The sequence below is a fragment of the Bos taurus genome, chromosome 1, assembly GCF_002263795.3.
Source record: "Bos taurus isolate L1 Dominette 01449 registration number 42190680 breed Hereford chromosome 1, ARS-UCD2.0, whole genome shotgun sequence".
NCBI classification, from domain to species: Eukaryota; Metazoa; Chordata; class Mammalia; order Artiodactyla; family Bovidae; genus Bos; species Bos taurus.
Window position 1 is genome coordinate 74590918 of NC_037328.1, and position 20296 is coordinate 74611213.

The 20296-nt window shown below is 42.2% G+C and overlaps 1 protein-coding gene across 1 annotated transcript in view; it reads left to right on the forward strand.

Annotated features, from left to right (window-relative positions):
• The window catches only part of MB21D2 (Mab-21 domain containing 2), a 120932-nt gene extending 101894 nt beyond the window's left edge, over positions 1-19038 (forward strand). The window contains exon 2 of the mRNA NM_001205856.1: positions 17774-19038. Coding sequence (NP_001192785.1) covers positions 17774-19038 — 1265 coding nt within the window. The remainder of the gene's footprint in view (positions 1-17773) is intronic.
• The last annotated feature ends 1258 nt before the right edge of the window (positions 19039-20296 follow it).

Here is a 20296-nt window from a genome sequence, read left to right on the forward strand (position 1 = left end):
TGGAGAGGGCCCTGGGCTGAGGGTCAGGACCGAGGGCTCAGCTGGCACCTCTGTCGGCTGCTGTGCTGCGTCACCCTTGCCCAGGGCTTCAGCAACATGCTGTGTCCCATGACAGTCGCGCTGCAGACCTTGGATAAGTTCTGAGCTCAGTAATCTGTGCTTCATTCTTACTCTTTGTGCGCGGCACACATACAATTTCAACTTCATCCCCTGGAGTCCACGAGTTACCAAGTTGGCGTCTGGTTCAAAGGACATCCTTCAACAGTGTAAAGTTTTTTTTTTTTAAAGAAAACACAAACCAAGCCCTTTTATATGTCTCTTAGTCACCACTATAGTTTACAATCTCTGAAGCTAGAATATTGAATTTCCCTTTTCATCCTCATACCACTGACTCTTGGTGCTTTTTGATGGTTGGAGGAAAAGTAGGAGAAAGAAGTCATCTTTCAAAGTATCACTTTGACTTGTCAGCATGAAGAGACTCTCTTTTTGACTGTTTTTAACTCTTTTTTTTTTTTATTTTGCCGCCCTGGACTTTAAAACACCACAACAATTTGACCGTCTTTTAAATGAACTACTCATGCTTTTAAACTGCAAATTTCCACCTCTGCACGGGGCTTTTTGGCTAGATGTTTTTCAAGTGTAACTTCTCTTGATGTGAACATTTTCAAGCTCAAACAATAAAGTATGTTTTTATCTAGACACTGGAAGTATTATCAGGGAGAAAATTGTGGCTCAGATTCTGCTCTTTATTAGGCTGTCAGGACTTTTTTCCACATCTGTTTTCCTTGGAAACATGTATTTAATTCCCTATGTGTGTGCATTAAATCACTTCAGCTGTGTCCGACTCTAAGTAATCCTGTGGACTGTAGCCCATCAGGCTCCTCTATCCATGGAATTCTCCAGGCAAGAATACTGAAGTGGGTTGGCATTTCCTACTCCATGGGGTCTTCCCAACCCAGGAATCAAACCTGCATCTCTTAAAAATCCTGCATTCGCAGGAGGGTTCTCTACCAATTCCCTAGTCCTTCCTTAAATTGTAGGTATGGATGTGCAAGTGTTAGTCACTCAGTCGTGTCTGACTTTTTGTGACCGCATGGACTGGGGATTGTAGCCTACCAGGCTCCTCTGTCCATGGAATTCTCCAGGCAAGAATACTGGAGTGTGTAGCCATGCCCTTCTCCAGGGGATCTTCCTAACACAGGGATTGAATGCAGGTCTTCGGCATTGCAGGCAGATTCTTTAGGGTCTGAGCCACGGGGAAGCCCCAGGTATGGGTGTAGTTGTACTAATCTGAACTTTTGTATGGAGTGTTCCAGCTTTGTACAGTGGAGAAAATTTAAGACTTGTTAATTGAGATGTTATTTTTTTGAAGTGGCAGATTTTTAGAATGTTAAGTACTTTGTTGTTTGGAAACTTTATTGAGGGTATTAGTTCAATGAAATAACTTTTTTTTTTCCAAGTTAAATGAAGATAAAGACAATATAGACAAGGGATCATCACTAATAATAGGCATTATAACAACATAGAAAAAAATTAAGTAGTAATTTTAGGTATCTCATTACTTGAAACATAAAGACAAGTTATTTTCTATAACGAATGTGTTTTTGTTTATACCTGGAAAGATGGACATTTTGTCAGTAACCCAGTCAGTCTAGGCGTAGCTTGGGCTTCTAGATTTACCATCTGTAGATTGCCTCTGGCAAAGCAAGCATTACATTTTCAGCCCTTTCTTTCTTTTTCTGCTCACTCAGTTCAGTTCAGTTCAGTCACTCAGTCGTGTCTGACTCTTTGCGACCCCATGAATCGCAACACGCCAGGCCTCCCTGTCCAACACCAACTCCCGGAGTTCACTCAAATTCACGTCCATCGAGTCAGTGATGCCATCCAGCCATCTCATCCTCTTCATCCCCTTCTCCTCCTGCCCCCAATCCCTCCCAGTATCAGAGTCTTTTCCAGTGAGTCAACTCTTCGCATGAGGTGGCCAAAGTATTGGAGTTTCAGCTTTAGCATCATTCCTTCCAATGAACACCCAGGACTGATCTTCTTTAGGATGGACTGGTTGGATCTCCTTGCAGTCCAAGGAACTCTCAAGAGTCTTCTCCAGCACCACAGTTCAAAAGCGTCAATTCTTCAGCGCTCAGCTTTCTTCACAGTCCAACTCTCACATCCATACATGACCTCTGCTCACTCTGCAACAAGCAAATTGATAACTTGGTAAAGAACCCGAATAACATACCCTTCTATCTTTCAAATAATTATATGTGGTCAGACTAATTTTTAATCTTGTTTTGGCCGAAGAACTCTGTGGATATTTTGCATACTTATTTTGACTGGTCATTTAGCCACCATGCACCTGCTTCCATACCTGTACAATGAGAACTTAAGTCTTCTTCACAGAACTACTGCTGAGAACAAATGAGAAAAGAATTGTGACCGTTCTCTAGGAACTGCAAAGCACTGTAAATGTAAGACAGCATTTATTTGGATTCGGTGGCTCAGTGGTAAAGAATCATTGCTTGCCAATGCAGGAGACACAGGTTTGATCCCTGGGTGTTAAAGATTTCTTGGAGAAGGCAGTGGCAGTCACTCTGGTATTCTTGCCTGGAAGATCCCATGAACAGAGGAGCCTGGCGGGCTACAGTCCATGGGATCGCAAAGAGTCAGACACGACTGAGCGACTGAGCACACAAATGGACTGAAGCCAGGTTTAGAAAAATCAGTTCCATATTGGGCTCCTGAAATTTTTGAGTGTGCTTGTTTGTTTGTAGTCAGAATGAAACAGTTTTACATGAAGAGCAGTGCCTTAAACTTCATAATGTCAAAAACTCCCCTCTGCCTTCTGTCTCCCTTATTCCTAGCCCCTGAAGCTTTATACATGGTTTCTTTCTTTATTTCATCTCAGCTGCAACCAGTGAGAGCTGAAACTGTACTTTGCAACAAGGTCTTCAGTGTACTCTTAAGAATCAGTTGACAGCCATATTGCCTGCCCAGACAAAGCATCTTTCAGTCGAGACTGTCAGCTCCTGAATAACCAGATTTCCTTTGGGAGGCCGAAAGACAGAAGTTTTGAGTGGCTGAGGGCAAATAGGTCTTAGGGTGGTGCATTATTATAGTCTTATCAAGTCTTGTTGTTTAGTCACTAAGTCGTGTCCGACTCTGTATCCCCATGGAATGTGGCCTGCCAAACTCCTTCTCTGTCCATGGGATTTCCCAGGCCAGAATACTGGAGTGGGTTGCTGTTTCCTTCTTCAGGGGATCTTCCTGACTCAGGGATTGAATCTGAGTCTCCTGCATTGGCAGGCAGATTCTTTTTCACTGAGCCACCAGGGAAACTCATATCAAGTCTTAGTCCCTTGCTTAACTCTGTCTCCCCAGAGCTTTCATTGAGGAGTTTATGACTGTGTGTGTGTGTGTGTTAGTAGCTCAGCTGTGTCTGACTCTTTGCAGCCCCATGGACTGTAGCCCGCCAGGCTCCTCTGTCCATGGGCTTCTCCAGGCAAGAATTCTGGAGTAGATTGCCATTCCCTTCTCCAGGGAATCTTCCTGACCCAGGAACTGAACCGGGGTCTCCCAATTTGGAGGCAGATTCTTTACTATCTGGGCCACCAGGGACTTTGGTTCCAGAAACTCTTAGCAAATGAACAGAGTATTGGTGCCATCTCCTGGCAGTTGTTGGAAATTGCTTTGTATGAGACCATTTATTTACCTGGTCTGTTCTTGGGCATCAAAGGAAAGATGCACTGTTACAATCTTTTTTAAAAAATCAGGTGTTAAATTATGGTCTTAAGTCACACTTTATTTCTTTTAGCTTTTCTTTTAGTCTTCAACTAAGATCATTAGCTGAAAATTGGTGCTTTGGAGAGTGTCCTAGGGTTAAATTATTCTCAGAGAACAAGAGGAGATGCCTTTAGGTTGCCATATAGCTTATGGTCAGCTTATTCACAAGCTCCTAGTTTCTTACTTTCTTCTCTTTAGAGTATGTAATAGGAGTCCCTTGGTTGCAGATATAGTAGCTCTGGAGTCTCTCTTCATGTCAGGAAAAGTGTCAGATTGACATTTCTATTCAAGTATATGTGCTAAATTGCTTCAGTCATGTCTGACTCTTTGCAACTCTATGTACTGTTGCCCACCAGGCTCCTCTGTCCATGGTTTTCCCAGGCAAGAATACTGGACTGGGTTGCCATCTCCTTCTCCAGGGGATCTTCTCAACCCAGGGATCAAACCCACGTCTCTTATGTCTCCTGCATTGTCAGGCGGGTTCTCCTTCACAACTGTCGCCACCTGGGAAGCCCCTCCAAGTATATCAATCTGAAAATTTTCACCCTGAAGGATTCCAGTAAACTCTCAATGTAGTGGCTTACTTGCGAGATGATAGTAAGAAGCATGAGAGAGCAAGGAGAGCCGTTGAGACAAAGGGATAAAAGCCAGTTAAGGGGCTGTTGGTGAGCAGATTCATCCCGTGGGACCCTCTGGGAAGCTGTGTAGCACTCATCTTAGAATTGTCCCACCACAGTCTGGGGAAGTTGGGGCATTTGTCTGCTGATTGCTGCCTGCCGCTGGTGTCTGCGGGAACTCCCCTGTGCCTCCCAGTGGTGCCGAGCAGAGATGACCCTCTGGCCGAGGAGCAGAACCACTGACCTTGAGGAGGGCAGCTGCCATCTTGTAGGAAATCGCCTACCATGGCTGCAGGATAGGGATGGCATCAACAAGCTGTCCTACACACACACACACACACACACGGATATGCACACATACTAGGAAAAAGGGTAAAATCGGTGAAGTTAATAATAATAATAATAATAATAATAATAAGTAGTAGTAGTAGTTATTTTAAATCTTCTTTAGATGTGAAAATGGTTACAGTTCTAAGAAGATTTTGTCAGACAAATATCTCGAAGTGTTGATGAATGAAATGAATATATCTCGGCTTTACTTTAAAGAATTACAGCCAAAAAATATAGGGATAAATGAAACAAAGAATGGCAAAAGTAATTGTTGAAACTGAGTAGTAGGTCCATGGCGATTCATTATACTATTATCTCTGTAATTCACTATGTTTGAAAATTTCCAAAGTAAATAAAATTTAAGCAGGAGTTATGCTAGCCAGTGACAGATTTTAAATCCTTTTGCTGGATCTTGTTTATATAAATTGCAGTCGTTTTTGAGCTAACATAGCAATTCTAAGTGTATAGTGTAGACCATAGCTAGTAGAAGGTGAAGGTGTTAGTTGCTTGGTCGTTTCCAACTCTTTGTGACCCCATGGATTGTAGCCCACTAGGCTCCTCCATGGGATTTCCCAAGCAAGAATACCAGAGTAGGTTGCCATTCCCTTCTCTAGGGGATCTTCCCAACCCAGGGATTGAACCCGGGTCTTCTGCATTGCAGACAGATTCTTTACTGTCTAAGCCACTAGTAGAGCCTCTTTTTAATCAACAGTGATGCATTGGCTGCTGGGTCACAAGGGGAATATCTCTTGCTGCACTCAAGGATAACACTTGGGTTGTTTTCATTTTTTTTTTTTCCCCCAATGAAAAGGCACAGAATTCTTCATGCTTATTTCCCCATGGTTCAGCATATCTGAGCTGAATTCTGCACGGAGGAAGAACGTAATGGTGGTAGATACTATTATCCACAAAGGGGGGAAAAAAAAAACTATCTTGTTTCAGAACTCAGTAAGAACTTCTGGCTTAGTGGTTAGTATGTCCTTTGGTAATAATGCTCTTGACCACTCTCTGTCTCTTTAATCTGGTAGCAAAAACTTGGGGGATATGACTTTAAAATTCAGGCTTTGCTATTTGATTAAAGTAAGCAAATTAAGCTATGCACTTGAATATATAGGAACATTTTCAGAGATTGTCTTGAGGGGTGAAAGAATCTCAAGGATGCCTTGGGAATTAAAACACTTGTGGCATGCTCGTTTAGAATTGTCAAAGCGTTAGGTCTGCAGCACACATGTGCATGCTCACATTGCTGTGTGTCACAGCACTAAATGTTCACTTAAAAAAGTCATTTGTAATCATGTCTTTCCTATAATCCTTGACCCATTTTGCTCATAATACTTCATTCCCCAGGGGTGGCTAAAATAAGCTTTTAATCTGCTTTAAAAATCATTTCCTCAAAAATAGAATTTATTTTTGGAGAGAGAAAGAAGCTTCCACTAACTGTTTCTTGTAATGTTTTAAAGGTCCATAGATATTAAATATTTACTCTCTCAAGAGAGCCCATTTAATTGGAAAGCATCATGGGATAGTGAAAAGAGTATGATAACAACCTGAATTTTCATCCCTGCTCAGTTTTTATGGCAATGGACAGTTCATTCAAGTGTTAGTTATCTTGATTTCCTCATCTGTAAAATGGGGACAAGATGACCTACTTGAAAGCGCCAAGAAGACAGAAGAAAATGACACGCGTGAGACGTTCAGTCTGTGCCTTAATGCGTAGCAGAGCCAACCAGTGTCTGTGCCCCTCTCAGAGAGCCCTCTACATGAGATGTGCATATTCTGAGAACGTGCTTTGTAAAGTCAGTCCTTCTTTTGCTGTGATGTGTTATTGCTAGTATGGAGATCTCTTTTTAAAATTGGCACGTTGGTTGGAGGGTGGGACAGCAGCTGGGCTGCAGATTAGAAATGACAGAGTAAAACAGGTGAGAGAGAAGAGCCTCCTGTGTTAGAACACAGGATTCGCCTGGATTTCTTCTCGTGCCTATTATGGAGCCCACATTGGATGGTCATATGTGGCTACACGAGTCTGTGTTACAGTTGTCTGCCTTCAGCAGTAGACTTTGGTGATGGGCAGCCACCTCGGCAGACATCTGTACTCAGGCTGTATCACGTGTTAGTATTTTTAGTCTTCACCCCTGCTGAAGATGCTGATTGGTTATTTCTTGGAACAGGAAGTTCACTCTCACTGTAGGCAGCCTTGTTAGGAAATTCTACCAGATAGATGAGTTTTCCATTTATAGATTAGACTGATTTTTTTCCCCATATATACTCCACTTAGTGGAATTATAAAGGTAAAGTTCATTTCTCCTTTACCAGGACAACTCATCACATATTTAAAGGTATATCTCATGGTCTTCTTGAATTTTCCGTTCTCCAGGATAAGCAATTTGCCCTTCTCCTCCTCCACTGTGTTTTGGCTAGGACCTTTATTCGCTTCTTTCAAAGTTATTATCTCAGCTTGTAATTATATGTTCATTAGAGTGTGTGATTATGTGATTAGTGTGGGAGTTGTTTGTGGTGCTTATCAGATATTTCTGTCTCTCTGCTTTCCTTGAATGAGGTAGAACTGCAGTTTCTTCCCTGGGGTTGGGTGGGACTAGTTTTGGCCAGCGATGTGTGAATGCAAGTGATAGATGTCATTCCCAGGCCAAAGCATGTAGCTGCCGAAAAGAGATCTCCCAGGGCTTCCTTTTCCTCCAGTAGAGAGTCTGTGAGGTTCTAGATGAGGGTTACTCTATCCGTCTGGATCCTGGATGAAGGAAAGAAGAGCCCCAGCCAGCAACCCCTGCTGGTCACGTGGCATGAATGAAAAATAAGACTTTGCGGTTTGACATCTGAGTTTTAGGTTCATCATAATCTCGTCTCTCCTGATCGAAGCAATTGTATCTGGCTTTCTCACTCCATGATAAGGATCATGCAATGGGGACTGTGGGTTTCTCTTGAGTTTTCAGTATCTGACAGAGTACTAGCCCAGAGGAGGCACCAATACCTATGGGTCACATGCATGATCTTCACATTCAAATCTGAGTTTTGAATGAATGGATCACATTCAAATCTGAGTTTTGAATCCTACTTCCATCCTTGCAATTTACTGGACTTGGCTTCCTTCATTATTCCTCCTCTAAAATAAGAGACTCTACCCCTGCCTATCAAACCCAGCTTTCCAGGTTCAGGGTCACAAAGTAGTTTGCATATACATCCCCAAATGAGGAAGGAATACAGGACAGACTCAGCTGCCACAGGCAGAGACAAAAGAGGATTTATTGTTGTCATTGCTCAGTCCCTGAGTTGTGTCCAACCCTTTGTGAGCCCATGGACTGCAGCATGCCAGGCTTCCCTGTCTTTCACCATCTCCTGGAGCTTGTTGAAACTCATGTCCATTGAGTCTGATGCCATCCAACCATCTCTGTTGTCCCCTTCTCCTCCTGCCTTCAATATATGAGGAAGGATACATTTAACTTAATCCTGAACATCTCCTCATGCCAAGAGTTGACTCATTGGAAAAGACTGATGCTGGGAGGGATTGCGGGCAGGAGGAGAAGGGGACGACAGAGGATGAGATGGCTGGATGGCATCACTGACTCGATGGATGTGAGTCTGAGTGAACTCCGGGAGTTAGTGATGGACAGGGAGGCCTGGTGTGCTGCAATTCATGGGGTCGCAAAGAGTCGGACACGACTGAGCAACTGAACTGAACTGAACATCTCCATTAGAAGTTTCTTGCTTCTTCTGAAGATCAGGAGAGAGGCAGTCTGGTCATTGCTGATATATTTCTGTATCCTTGTGTAGCTTTATGATACCATATTGGCATCACTCTTGCTTTTCACTTGCTTCTGTTTTTACCTTTCAAGAATGAGCCTCCTTAAATGATCACTCCTTTTGTAAATTAAAACCTAGCTTTCCTGCCCTGTTGTAGCTGTGGGAAGCTGCTAGGTGGCGCTAATGAGATGCTGTCCTTTGAGTCTTGCCAGTAAGCCTTGCTTGGTAGAAACTATGAGGTTTTTTACCTATCCCAAGAAGTTAAAAGGAGGAAAAGGGCAAGACTTATTAGATGGGAAAAATATATTGATAATGTGGGCACATCTCCAGAAGCCTCTGTTTATTGATTGCCACTTAAGAACCAGACCATACACTAAGTAATTTGGTGTGTATTTTCTTTTTGTATCCTCCTGGCCACCAAACAAGCTCTTGGTTGCTGTTCTCCCATTTCGCAGAAGGGAACTGAGGCCCAGAGTGTTTGATTAGGTTGGTCCTCGATGACTAGTACTTGAACCAGGTCTAACCCATGTTCATTCTGTTCAGAGTAGCTTAGTAAACTTTGCCAAAATCCATCAACTTTTAGAACTTGAATTTTAATTTTTAAGAAAGACTAGAGAGGCTTTTACTTTTTTCCCCAACCTAATCTTTGATTTTATAGAGATGTGCTGATAATATTTCCTAGTACATTATATGGCAAATACCATGATTCTTAAGTTGTGGTTGATGAAATAGTCAAGTTGACTGAACCAAACAGTACACCCAATACAGAGTTGCCCACCCATCCCAAAGTCTGTATTAGCCCCTGCAGTAATAAAACCCTGACAGCAGGAGCTCATAGACGAGTGAGTGGGAGAGCATCTTTCATTTACTGACCCTCTTTGCCAATTACTGTGCCAAATGCATTATGTTGTTGTCTTGTTAAGGAGGGACAGTAAGTCATGAATGCAGCCACTATGATGATAGGTATAGAAAGTGCTAAGGTAAGAATTCAAATCAAGGTCCTATAGGGGTGTGTAGATTGTTCATTTTACAGGACATTTGTTCTGACGAAACAACAAAAGGCTGGAATCCCGCTCACCCTCACATGCCAGTCTGTGTGCCATGCTGCCCCATGGCAGCCTCCAGAGGAGGCATCCCTGGACCAGCTTCAGTCTAGGTACAGGGAGGAAAGGATGCTCCACTCACGTCCCTTCATCTAACATGCTTTGTAGGCCTTCACGTGCTCAGAGCCTTGAGATAGATTATCAGCTCTGTGGGATAGGCGTTGTTTGGCTAATCCAGTTTTATAGGTAGTGGAGAAAGGGAAGAATTTATGGGGAGAATAAACTACATACTACGTGCTTGCATGTGTGCTAAGTTGCTTTGGTCATGCCTGACTCTTTACGACCCTAGGGACCGTAGCCCACCAGGCTCCTCTGTCCATGGGATTCTCCAGGCAAGAATAATGGAATAGGTTGCCATGACCTCCTCCAGGGGATCTTCCGGATCCAGGGATCGAACCTATGTCTCTTACGTCTCCCACATTGACAGGTGGGCTCTTTACCACTAGCGCCACCTGGGGAGCCCACTATGTGCTTAGATATTTCATATCAACCCTAGAAGTGCAGTTTTCTTTGTTTCATTTTGAATAGGTGAGGAATTGGAAACTCAGAGAATTTAAATAATTTGTCAGTCTTACTTAAGTAGTAAATGACAAACCCAGGATTCAAACTCAAGCCTATCTTGCTCTAATTCCAATGTTTTCACAGACATTAGCTTAAGATGGGAAAAGATCAAGGAAGACTTCTTTGAGGAGGCATCTTTCAAATCAGTCCTATTACTATATATATTTAGTCAATAGGTTATTACCATCCATGATTTAATCAGTTCTCTAAAAGGTTTAAAGAAAATCACATGCAGTTGGGGACTTTGCTGGCAGTCAGTGGTTAAGACTCTGTACTTCCAATATATCGGGTGTGAGTTCAATTCCTGGTCAGGGAACCAAGATCCCACCTTTTTAGCCACACAACATGGCTAAAAACAGATAAAAATAAAAATTGTATGCAGTTGTCCCAGAGTTATGCTAAATAAAACAGACTCTCTGACTTATATTAATAAAACATGTAGTTGTTACTATTAGTGGTCACTCAGCAGATTATTGACAACTGGGAAGCCCCGTTGGTGTCTCACTTCTGTATTTCCTGTGTTTCATAGGGTATTTATTTGGGAAAAATGAGTAGCTTCTTGTAAGACAAATCAGGTGCATTCTTCCTTCTGATAAATGCGGATTATCAGGCATGATCTGTTGCCTGTCAAGGTCACACTAAAGCTTTGAGCAGCAGAAGTGCAAAGCTGGCATTTTGCCTTGAGACCTGTGCTGCTTCCCTTCCCAGCCAGTTTGCATTCATGTCGAGTCGAGTATTGTCATAGGGAGAATGGTGTGCGTGTGCCACTCTGACCTTCACAACCACTGTGGGAATAAGACAGTCCTGTTATCCTGTCCCTTGGGCTTTGTGACCTTGAATGAATGATTTCTCCTCTCTGAACTAAAGTGTTTCACATATAAAGTGAGGGACACCATATAGATCATTTCTATCTGTGAATAAAGAAAATGCAAAAACTTTCCTCAAATTGAAGTCATTAAAAATCCCAAAGATTGGTGACTTTTTAAGAGGGTGGCCATGCCCACTTCTCAGAATGCAGCTCAGACAATCAAGCCTGACAAAAATATTTCAAGCATAAATTATTATGTTCTTACAAGAAGGTTTTATATTGTTTATTAACAGCTAAGGAGACTGCTCCCCTAGAGAATGTATCATAGTCATAAAAGGACTTTGTCAAATTTATCCCATTCTGTACCTTTCCTACTATTAAGGATCAGTGCCATAAAGACACTGTTATTGATATTTCACATAAGTTGAGGTGAAAAGGTAATAGTTTTTTTATGAAACAATGAATATTATTGAGATATTCAGGTCTTTTTTATCTACATAGAAATCTTTTTTATATACATAATCAAAGATATATAGAGAGGTAAAAGGTATTCTGTAGCTTTAATTGCAAGACATAAAAGTTTTACCTCTTTGATAGATCTTTATCCCCTCACCATAGTCAGGAATTCTTTTTTTTTAAAGGAATCTGTACAAGTACTGGGCTTCCCTGGTGGCTCAGACGGTAAAGCATCTGTCTGCAATGCAGGAGACCCGGGTTTGATCCCTGGGTCGGGAAGATCCCCTGGAGAAGGAAATGGCAGCCCACTCCAGTACTCTTGCCTAGAAAATCTCACGGACAGAGGAGCCTGATAAGCTACAGTCCATGGGGTCGCAAAGAGTCGGACACGACTGAGTGATGTCACTTTCATTTTCACATACAAGTACTAATTTCATGCATCTGCTTACTGGTTGGGTTCTCATATATGCACACCAGTGAAGCTGTGAAGGTGGAAGAAGACAAATGACACTTAGTTCTTGTGTTCTGGTGTCAGCCATCCAGTATTATATGTTTGTGATAGACGTTAATAATTTGAATTCAACAGAATGTGGAAAAGTTTTATTCGCTGGAATATAAGGGAGTCTAAGGCAGAGTTCCATTTTTCACTTGATGTTGTAAAGCAAAGAACTTGATGTTCTTTTTGTTTCACTTGATGTTGTAAAGCAAAGAACTTAGGAGGATAACAGGAACTCAGTCCTTAAACTTTGAGACCCAGTACGGTAATATTAAGGTCCTCTTAAGTAGAAACTATGAAAGAAGTTGAAATCAATTACGGAAAGGGAGGCTGGGAGGCAGTTTTACTTTGTTTTTAAGAGCAAACATATGCCAATGCTTCCCTGAAAGGAAGAGACCCACCCAGGGGAATAAGCTCTTTCTCCATCCCTCTTTTTCTCTGCTGCTAACGAGCTCAGTGGTATGTGTTCAATCTGTCTTTTGTTCTCACTCACGGTTTTGGATCATTTACTAATAGCTACACAGTCAGAGACACTTGATATCACAAAAATATCCTGTAATTATACAAAAATCCTTGGATCAGTTCAGAGATGGCATTTGTTGAAACTAATGCCTACAGCCAAAGTGTACAGTAGAATTTTTTTTTTCCCTCTCAGCCCCTGGCTGTGTTTTCGTTGCCTGGCAACCCATCTGGGATGATAGCTGATGTCAGCTGATTTTCACTTATACTTAGCCCAGGAAAGTTTTCAAGGAGGGCATTTGAGTTTGTATAGTGCTGGGGAAGGCTCCAATTTGTGCTACCAAATAATTTGTACAAGTGCGGACTAATGGGCTCAGGCAGGCTAAATGTAAATGTGGAGGTCTCGGGGGATCAGCTTCCAGAACAGTGTGGCCTTTGGGACTTTGTTTCTAACTCCTAAGAGCTTAGCAAATGAGCTTCAGCTATATTCTCGCTACTGCTCAAGTTCTCACTTCCCTTTTTAAAGAAATAAGAAATGTTCAACATTATTCTAACTCCTGAATATTCAAATTTAGGCAAATACATTATATGGCTATTCTGAAAGAAGGGTCAACATTTTAGGTACATAAGCAACAATTGGGAGGAAAAAGGAATATTCTAGTGTACACACTAACAAGCTGGCTTAAAACTCAACATTCAAAAAACGAAGATTATGGCATCTGGTCCCATCACTTCATGGCAAATAGATGGGGAAACAATGGAAACAGGGACAGACTTTATTGTCTTGGGCTCCAGAATCACTGGTGACTTGGTGGATGGTGACTGTAGCCATGAAATTAAAAGATGCTTGCTCCTTGGAAGAACAGAAATGACAAACCTGGACAGCGTATTAAAAAGCAGAGACAATACTTTGCCTACAAAGGTCTGTATTGTCAAAGCTATGGTTTCTCCAATAGTCATATATGGATGTGAGGGCTGAATAATAAAAAAGGCTGAGCACCAAAAAACTGATGCTTTTGAACTGTGGTGCTGGAGAAGACTCTTGAGAGTACCTTGGACAGCAAGGAGATCAAACCAGTCAATCCTAAAGGAAATCAACCCTGAATATTCATTGGAAGGACTGGTGCTGAAGCTGAAACTCCAATACTTTGGCCACCTGATGTGAAGAGCCAACTCATTGGTAAAGAGCCTGATGCTGGGAAAGATTGAAGGCAGATGATAGTGAATGAGAGGACTGGATGGCATCATAAACTCAATGGACATGAGTTTGAGCAAAGTCCAGGAGATGGTGAAGGGCAGGGAAGCCTGGTGTGCAGCAGTCCATGGGGTCGCCAAGAGTTGGAGACAACTGAGTGACTAAACACCACCACCACTAATAAGTGAAAATGTGTTAAAACTTCTTTAATCCAGCAGAGGGCAGAAGGGAATTTTAGCTTGTTTTCCTCACCTGTAACTATTGGAACAAAATTGTGGCAGTGCAAGTAAAGTTCAGTGACGGGTTTGTAAACAAATTATCCCCAGCGCATTACTGCACATGTTATTCTGGTTGTGTAGACAGATCCTCATCAGTGCGCTCAGAGCCAGCTGGATCCTGCCTAGGACAAAAGGATGTATAGAATTTTGTGCAGTGTCCATATAACAGTGCTACTAATCAATTCAGATCTTCTTACTAATTGCTGTAACCATGCGGGACCCCATGGGGCCTTCCCCCGTATCCTCACCTTTATCTCCTTTCTAAAGTACCTAGATAATAGTACTTGATATACATTTGCAAATGTATAAAACCTCTCCCCCTCCAACAAATGGAAAGTGTTAACCACTTAATCACCAGGAACACACAAGCCCCAAGGCCTTTTGGAACCGAAGGACTGATAAAGTCAACCCTTGTAACACCACCCTGTTCCCTCATCATCAGCCAATCAGAGAATTGTACACAAGCTGATCACATAACCTGCGACACCCCCCTCCAACCCCCCAACCCCTGTCCTTCACCTGCCTCATAAACATGCTTTGCTGAAAACTTTCAGGGAGCTTCTGGCTTCTTACGGCATAGGCCACCTTGTTTCTCTGCAGGACCCTGAAGTAAACCTCTCTCCTCCAGACTCCGACATTGCAGTTTCTTTGGCTTCATTGTGCTTCAGGCTCATGAGCTTGCATTAACATTACAACCCAGCATGTCAAGGTTTTCCACATGTATATTTGTGGCACTCCAAATGCTAGAGTGAAACAATATATGAAATAATGAGTAAATTATTTCAATATCAAATGTTTCTTTTTAATTTTTTTTAAATTGGAGGATAATTGCTTTACAGTGTTGAAATGTTTCTTTTTGAAAGTATCTGTACCTCCATGTGAGTCTGTAAAATAGTAAAAATGATTTTCAGCACCCTGCCTGGAATTCTGAAAGTTCAATCCTATCTTTTTAGAGCTACTGCTAAAACTTGGGGTGGTAGTAGTTATTACTTTGTCAAGGTGAGATTAATACTGAAATATGATAAGTGAGGTAACCATCTTTGTCTTGGTGTTTATGATAACTTTCAACTCTGGTGGCTGTCTGACTTTTAAAAACCACTTTTAAAAGGAAAAAAAATTGTTCAGTGCTGATTTGTAGTGAAGGCTGCTTGGGTTAGTATGTAGTGTTTTAGATTGGGTTCCTCATGAAGTAGCCCCTGAGATGGAGTTAGAATATTTATAAAGAAGCACCCTGGGGACCTGCACCTGTGGAAGGGAGGGGAAAGAAGCAGGATCAGGTGGAGGGTGAAGTCAGGTGTCCTTGCTGGTACAGTGACAGCCTCAATTGATCCCACTGGGAACTCTGGATTCCAGTAACTTGTCAGAGTATCCTGTACTGGGGCACTTCCATACTGACTGTTTACAGTATGTGTACCTGTCACCCTAACCCCAACCACAGGAGGTGATCTTGGTTGAGGTGGCTCTTTGCAGTAAGACTGCACTGACTTTAGGGACTGCACTGACAGCCCCAGCACCTGAGACAAGAAATCCTTTATTGAAGAGGGATCCTGTTGCCATATCACAGCACAGAGTGTGTGCACAGTCTAAAAAAGTCAGGTACACTGAAGTCTCTCTGATGAATTGTTGCCTCTTTAATGTTGGATAATTTATTGACTGCTTTAAAAAGAAAGTGATCCTTACTACTTGTTGTTTGGAAAATAGGATTTTAAAGATGAAAAGAGCACAGTTTTATAAACAAATGTCAAATTCTGAAATACAGTGATAACAGACACATATACATAGTTTATTTGCGTTGGGATTGCCTTATGAATAAAAAACTGCCAATTAAAAGTAACTGCAATGACTAATGGAATGATAGTGGGAAGTCATTCTTTTTGATCTTTCAGGAAAAGATATTAAATAAGTCATGGAGTGATGCTGATAGTTTGTCAGATAATGAAGCACGGCTAAATACATAATAAAAAGACAGGAGTCAGGGAAAGTACACTTCTGTTAATATGTTATTCGTGGAACAGTCATTTCTGTCTTGCCTTTGGATAAGTACTTCATATCTAAGCCTACTAATTTCCTCAGTTTTCTCCTTTGTCATTCAGTCACAGCTTCAGTTGTGTGCCCACTGAGTGCAGACCTCTATTCCTGCTTAATACATATTTGAGACATGGTTCTTACTCTCAAAGAACTCATAATATCATCCCCTAAAATCACATTTGTTGTTTCACTGCCTATCTCATTAGAAAAATATACAATTTGGGAAGATATTAAATTCATGGTGCAGGAGATAAGTTTTTAAATTAATTTTTTCTTAAAAGTCCCAGTGTTTTCATTGGCAATAAACATTTCAGTTGTTTTTGTGAAGACAGCCTCAGTTTGTTCAGTTTTTGAGAAAATGTCTATCGTATCAGTTCAGTTCAGTTGCCCAGTCATGTCCGACTCTTTGTGACCCCATGAATCGCAGCACACCAGGCCTCCCTATCCATCACCAGCTCCCGGAGTTCATTCAGACTCACGTCCATCGAGTCAGTGGTGCCATCCAGCCATCTCATCCTCTGTTGTCCCCTTCTCCTCCTGCCCCCAATCCCTCCCAGCATCAGAGTCTTTTCCAATGAGTCAACTCTTCGCATGAGGTGGCCAAAGTACTGGAGTTTCAGCTTTAGCATCATTCCTTCCAAAGAAATCCCAGGGCTGATCTCCTTCAGAATGGACTGGTTGGATCTCCTTGCAGTCCAAGGGACTCTCAAGAGTCTTCTCCAACACCACAGTTCAAAAGCATCAATTTTTTGGCGCTCAGCCTTCTTCACAGTCCAACTCTCACATTCATACATGACCACAGGAAAAACCATAGCCTTGACTAGACGGACCTTTGTTGGCAAAGTGCTGTCTGCTTTTCAGTATGCTATCTAGGTTGGTCATAACTTTTCTTCCGAGGAGTAAGCGTACTAAAGTCTAAATACCCATAGTTTATCTGTAGGTCTTTAAAAGTGATGTTCCATGAATAAAGCAGCTAATTTAACCTCCAACTCAAACATGAGGGCTTTTCTTGAAGCACTTTTGTATCGGTATTTAGTATGAGACAGGAGTGTTTGCAATTTCATCATACAGAAAGGTGATTTGAAATTTGGGACTGAAGAAAACGAATCCAATTTCCTTTTCTATTAAGGCTTTTAAGTGAAACTGGCTTATTAATTTTTTAATGCTAGTGCATGCCAACAATAAAGAATCCAGTGACTGTTGATACGGTTTGTGCCACTGTCTCGACTAATGCTAAGGCACCAGCAATTTTGCCCTCCTTTTCCTTTGTACCATCAAGTGTCAGCTCAAGTGTCCACACATTGAAAAAGGTCAATAACATACTGGTATTATTTTGAAGAGTCATGACCTCACTGCCCCCTGGAAGTATCCCACTTTCAGTGTCCACAGCTCCTCTTGCATAGAGGAATGTTTCAGCAGGAAGGTCTGGGGAAGGGTGACTGCTTTGGCAAGAAATGAAAGAGCCAGGCTTTATGTGATGACAGCAGAGATGGAGAACAGGGAGGGAATGAGAAATGTTGCAGAGGTTATACAGATAAGATTTGGCATTAGAAAGGCAAGTACGAGTTGAAATTTACTGAGGTTTTCAGCCTGAGTGACTGAATGGGATGGCAATGCCAGTAACCAAGGTGATGACTAGGGAAGAGGAGCCCCGGGTTATGATGGGAAATGATATTGCTTGCACTATGAGAGAAGAATCTGCATAATTCTCCCATCTTTTGGAAAAGGATGGGTTCTAGTACCGATAAAAATGAACAAAGCACTCTTGGCTGGGCCCGTGTAGCAGCCTAAGATGTGCTTTGTATTGATAACAAATGATGGCTCTTGGAACCCCAGCGTATTCTGTGTTGATGAATAAGACTCTTGTGTCTGTGCTTCCTATCAGCCTGTTTTCTCTTTCTGTTTCTAGGAATGGTGCAAAAGCTGGACCAAAAACTGCCAGTGGCCAATGAGTACCTGCTGCTTTCTGGAGGAGTCCGAGAAGGTGTGGTAGACCTGGACTTAGATGAGCTTAATGTCTATGCCCGAGGGACGGACTATGATATGGACTTCACTCTCCTGGTGCCAGCCCTTAAGCTGCATGACCGTAATCAGCCTGTGACACTGGATATGCGCCACTCAGCCTTATGTCACTCTTGGCTGAGCCTTCGGCTCTTCGACGAGGGGACGATCAGTAAATGGAAAGACTGCTGCACCATTGTAGATCACATCAACGGTGCCACCAACTACTTTTTCTCTCCAACCAAAGTGGCTGACTGGTTCTATGACTCCATCAGCATCGTCCTCTCAGAGATACAGAAGAAACCCCAGAGAGGGATGCCAAAGGTGGAAAAAGTGGAAAAGAATGGGACCATCATCTCCATCATTCTGGGTGTGGGGAGCAGTCGCATGTTGTATGATATTGTCCCAGTGGTCTCCTTCAAAGGTTGGCCGGCAGTGGCCCAGAGCTGGCTCATGGAGAACCACTTTTGGGATGGGAAGATCACTGAGGAAGAAGTCATCAGTGGGTTTTACCTGGTGCCAGCTTGCTCCTACAAGGGAAAGAAAGACAATGAGTGGCGGCTGTCCTTTGCCAGGAGTGAGGTGCAGTTGAAGAAGTGTATCTCCAGCAGCCTCATGCAGGCCTACCAGGCCTGCAAAGCCATCATCATTAAACTCCTGTCCCGGCCCAAGGCTATCAGCCCCTACCACCTGCGGAGCATGATGCTCTGGGCCTGCGACAGACTTCCGGCCAACTACTTGGCCCAAGAAGACTATGCAGCCCACTTTTTGCTGGGCCTCATTGATGACCTGCAGCACTGTCTGGTCAACAAGATGTGTCCCAATTACTTCATCCCTCAGTGCAACATGCTGGAGCACCTGTCTGAGGAGACAGTCATGCTCCACGCGCGGAAGCTCTCCTCGGTCCGCTCAGACCCAGCAGAGCACTTGCGCACAGCCATCGAGCACGTCAAGGCAGCCAACCGGCTGACGCTGGAGCTCCAGAGGCGAGGGAGCACCACCAGCATCCCCTCCCCGCAGTCCGATGGAGGGGACCCCAACCAGCCTGATGACCGTCTGGCCAAAAAACTGCAGCAGCTAGTGACTGAGAATCCGGGGAAGTCCATCTCTGTCTTCATTAACCCTGATGATGTCACAAGGCCCCATTTCAGAATTGATGACAAATTTTTCTGAGCATTTTTGCTGCCTTTTTTTGTTTTGCTCTGGTTCTAAAACTCTCATAATACGTAGTGTGGTTTGTGATGCTGTCTTTCAGGGGTTTTTTTTGTTTGTTTTTTGTTTTTTTTTACATATCCAGCCTGGATTGGATCTGTTAAGAACACATCTTAAGTTTCCTGGTTCTGCAGGATGGTGCAGACTCTGAAACAGTATATTACTATTTCATATTCTGCCTCTGATTTTGCTGTTTACTTTTTGTAGTTATTGTTTTGTTTTGGTGTTTGTTTTTTTTTTAAGGAGAACTTGAGCCATAGATGAAATGCCCATGAATTATCTCCCTTCTTTCTGTTTTATACTTTGTGCAGAATTGCTGATGGGAGTGGGGAATCTCTCTTCCTGAAACTTCAGGATTCTATGTTTTATTTTGCTTTTCTTTGTGTTTATTTTTTTTTAATGAGTGTTCATCACTACAGATATTTGAAAATCATCTGAATCTGGAAACTACCTGGTACGTTAGCTGGATTTGTCGATACTTTTTTCGACCAGTGGCCAGGGTAATTTCTCCCTCTCTGCCAAACAGTGTAGACTTTGAAAGTGATAATGCTACAAATTATGTTTGGAGCAACTTCATTGAATGTAATTGTCCTCAAATCAGAACTTTGGATGGTTTGGAAGGGTGTCTTTGACAACTTTCCAAGTAGAATTAAGGTTTCCAAATGGTAGTTTTAGTGTGTGTAATTATTTGAAGCCTTATTTAAATCCTGTTAATGAACATACCATTACAATTGTTATTTGCACTAATGAAATCTTTGCCATTGTCGGAGTTCCAATGCGTGTGTTTCAGTATAAATTGACATCTACTGTTGAAATGCTGTCATTTCTTCATTTAGCTCATTCTCTTAATCAATAGAATGATTCTTTGTGTTTGTTTAGTTCTCCTTTATGTGGGTTCCTATTTTGTCCTCTTTGAATTTCCTGGTTCCTGTCTTACTGAGAGAAGTTTTTCAAGTTTTATACCTGCTGAGTGACTTTATCTGAAGCTGGGGAAAATGTATGATTGATAAAGTAGTTGTCTTTGTATGTATAGTTGATCCTTGAACAACACAGGTTTAAACTGCGTGGATTCACTTATATGCAGATTTTTTTTCACTAAATGTGTTAGTTGAATGTATGGGTTTGGAACCATGAATAGAAGGTCCACTATAAAGTTATATATGGATATTCAACCTCACAAGGTCAGTGTTCCTAACCCCCACATTATTCAAGGGTCAAC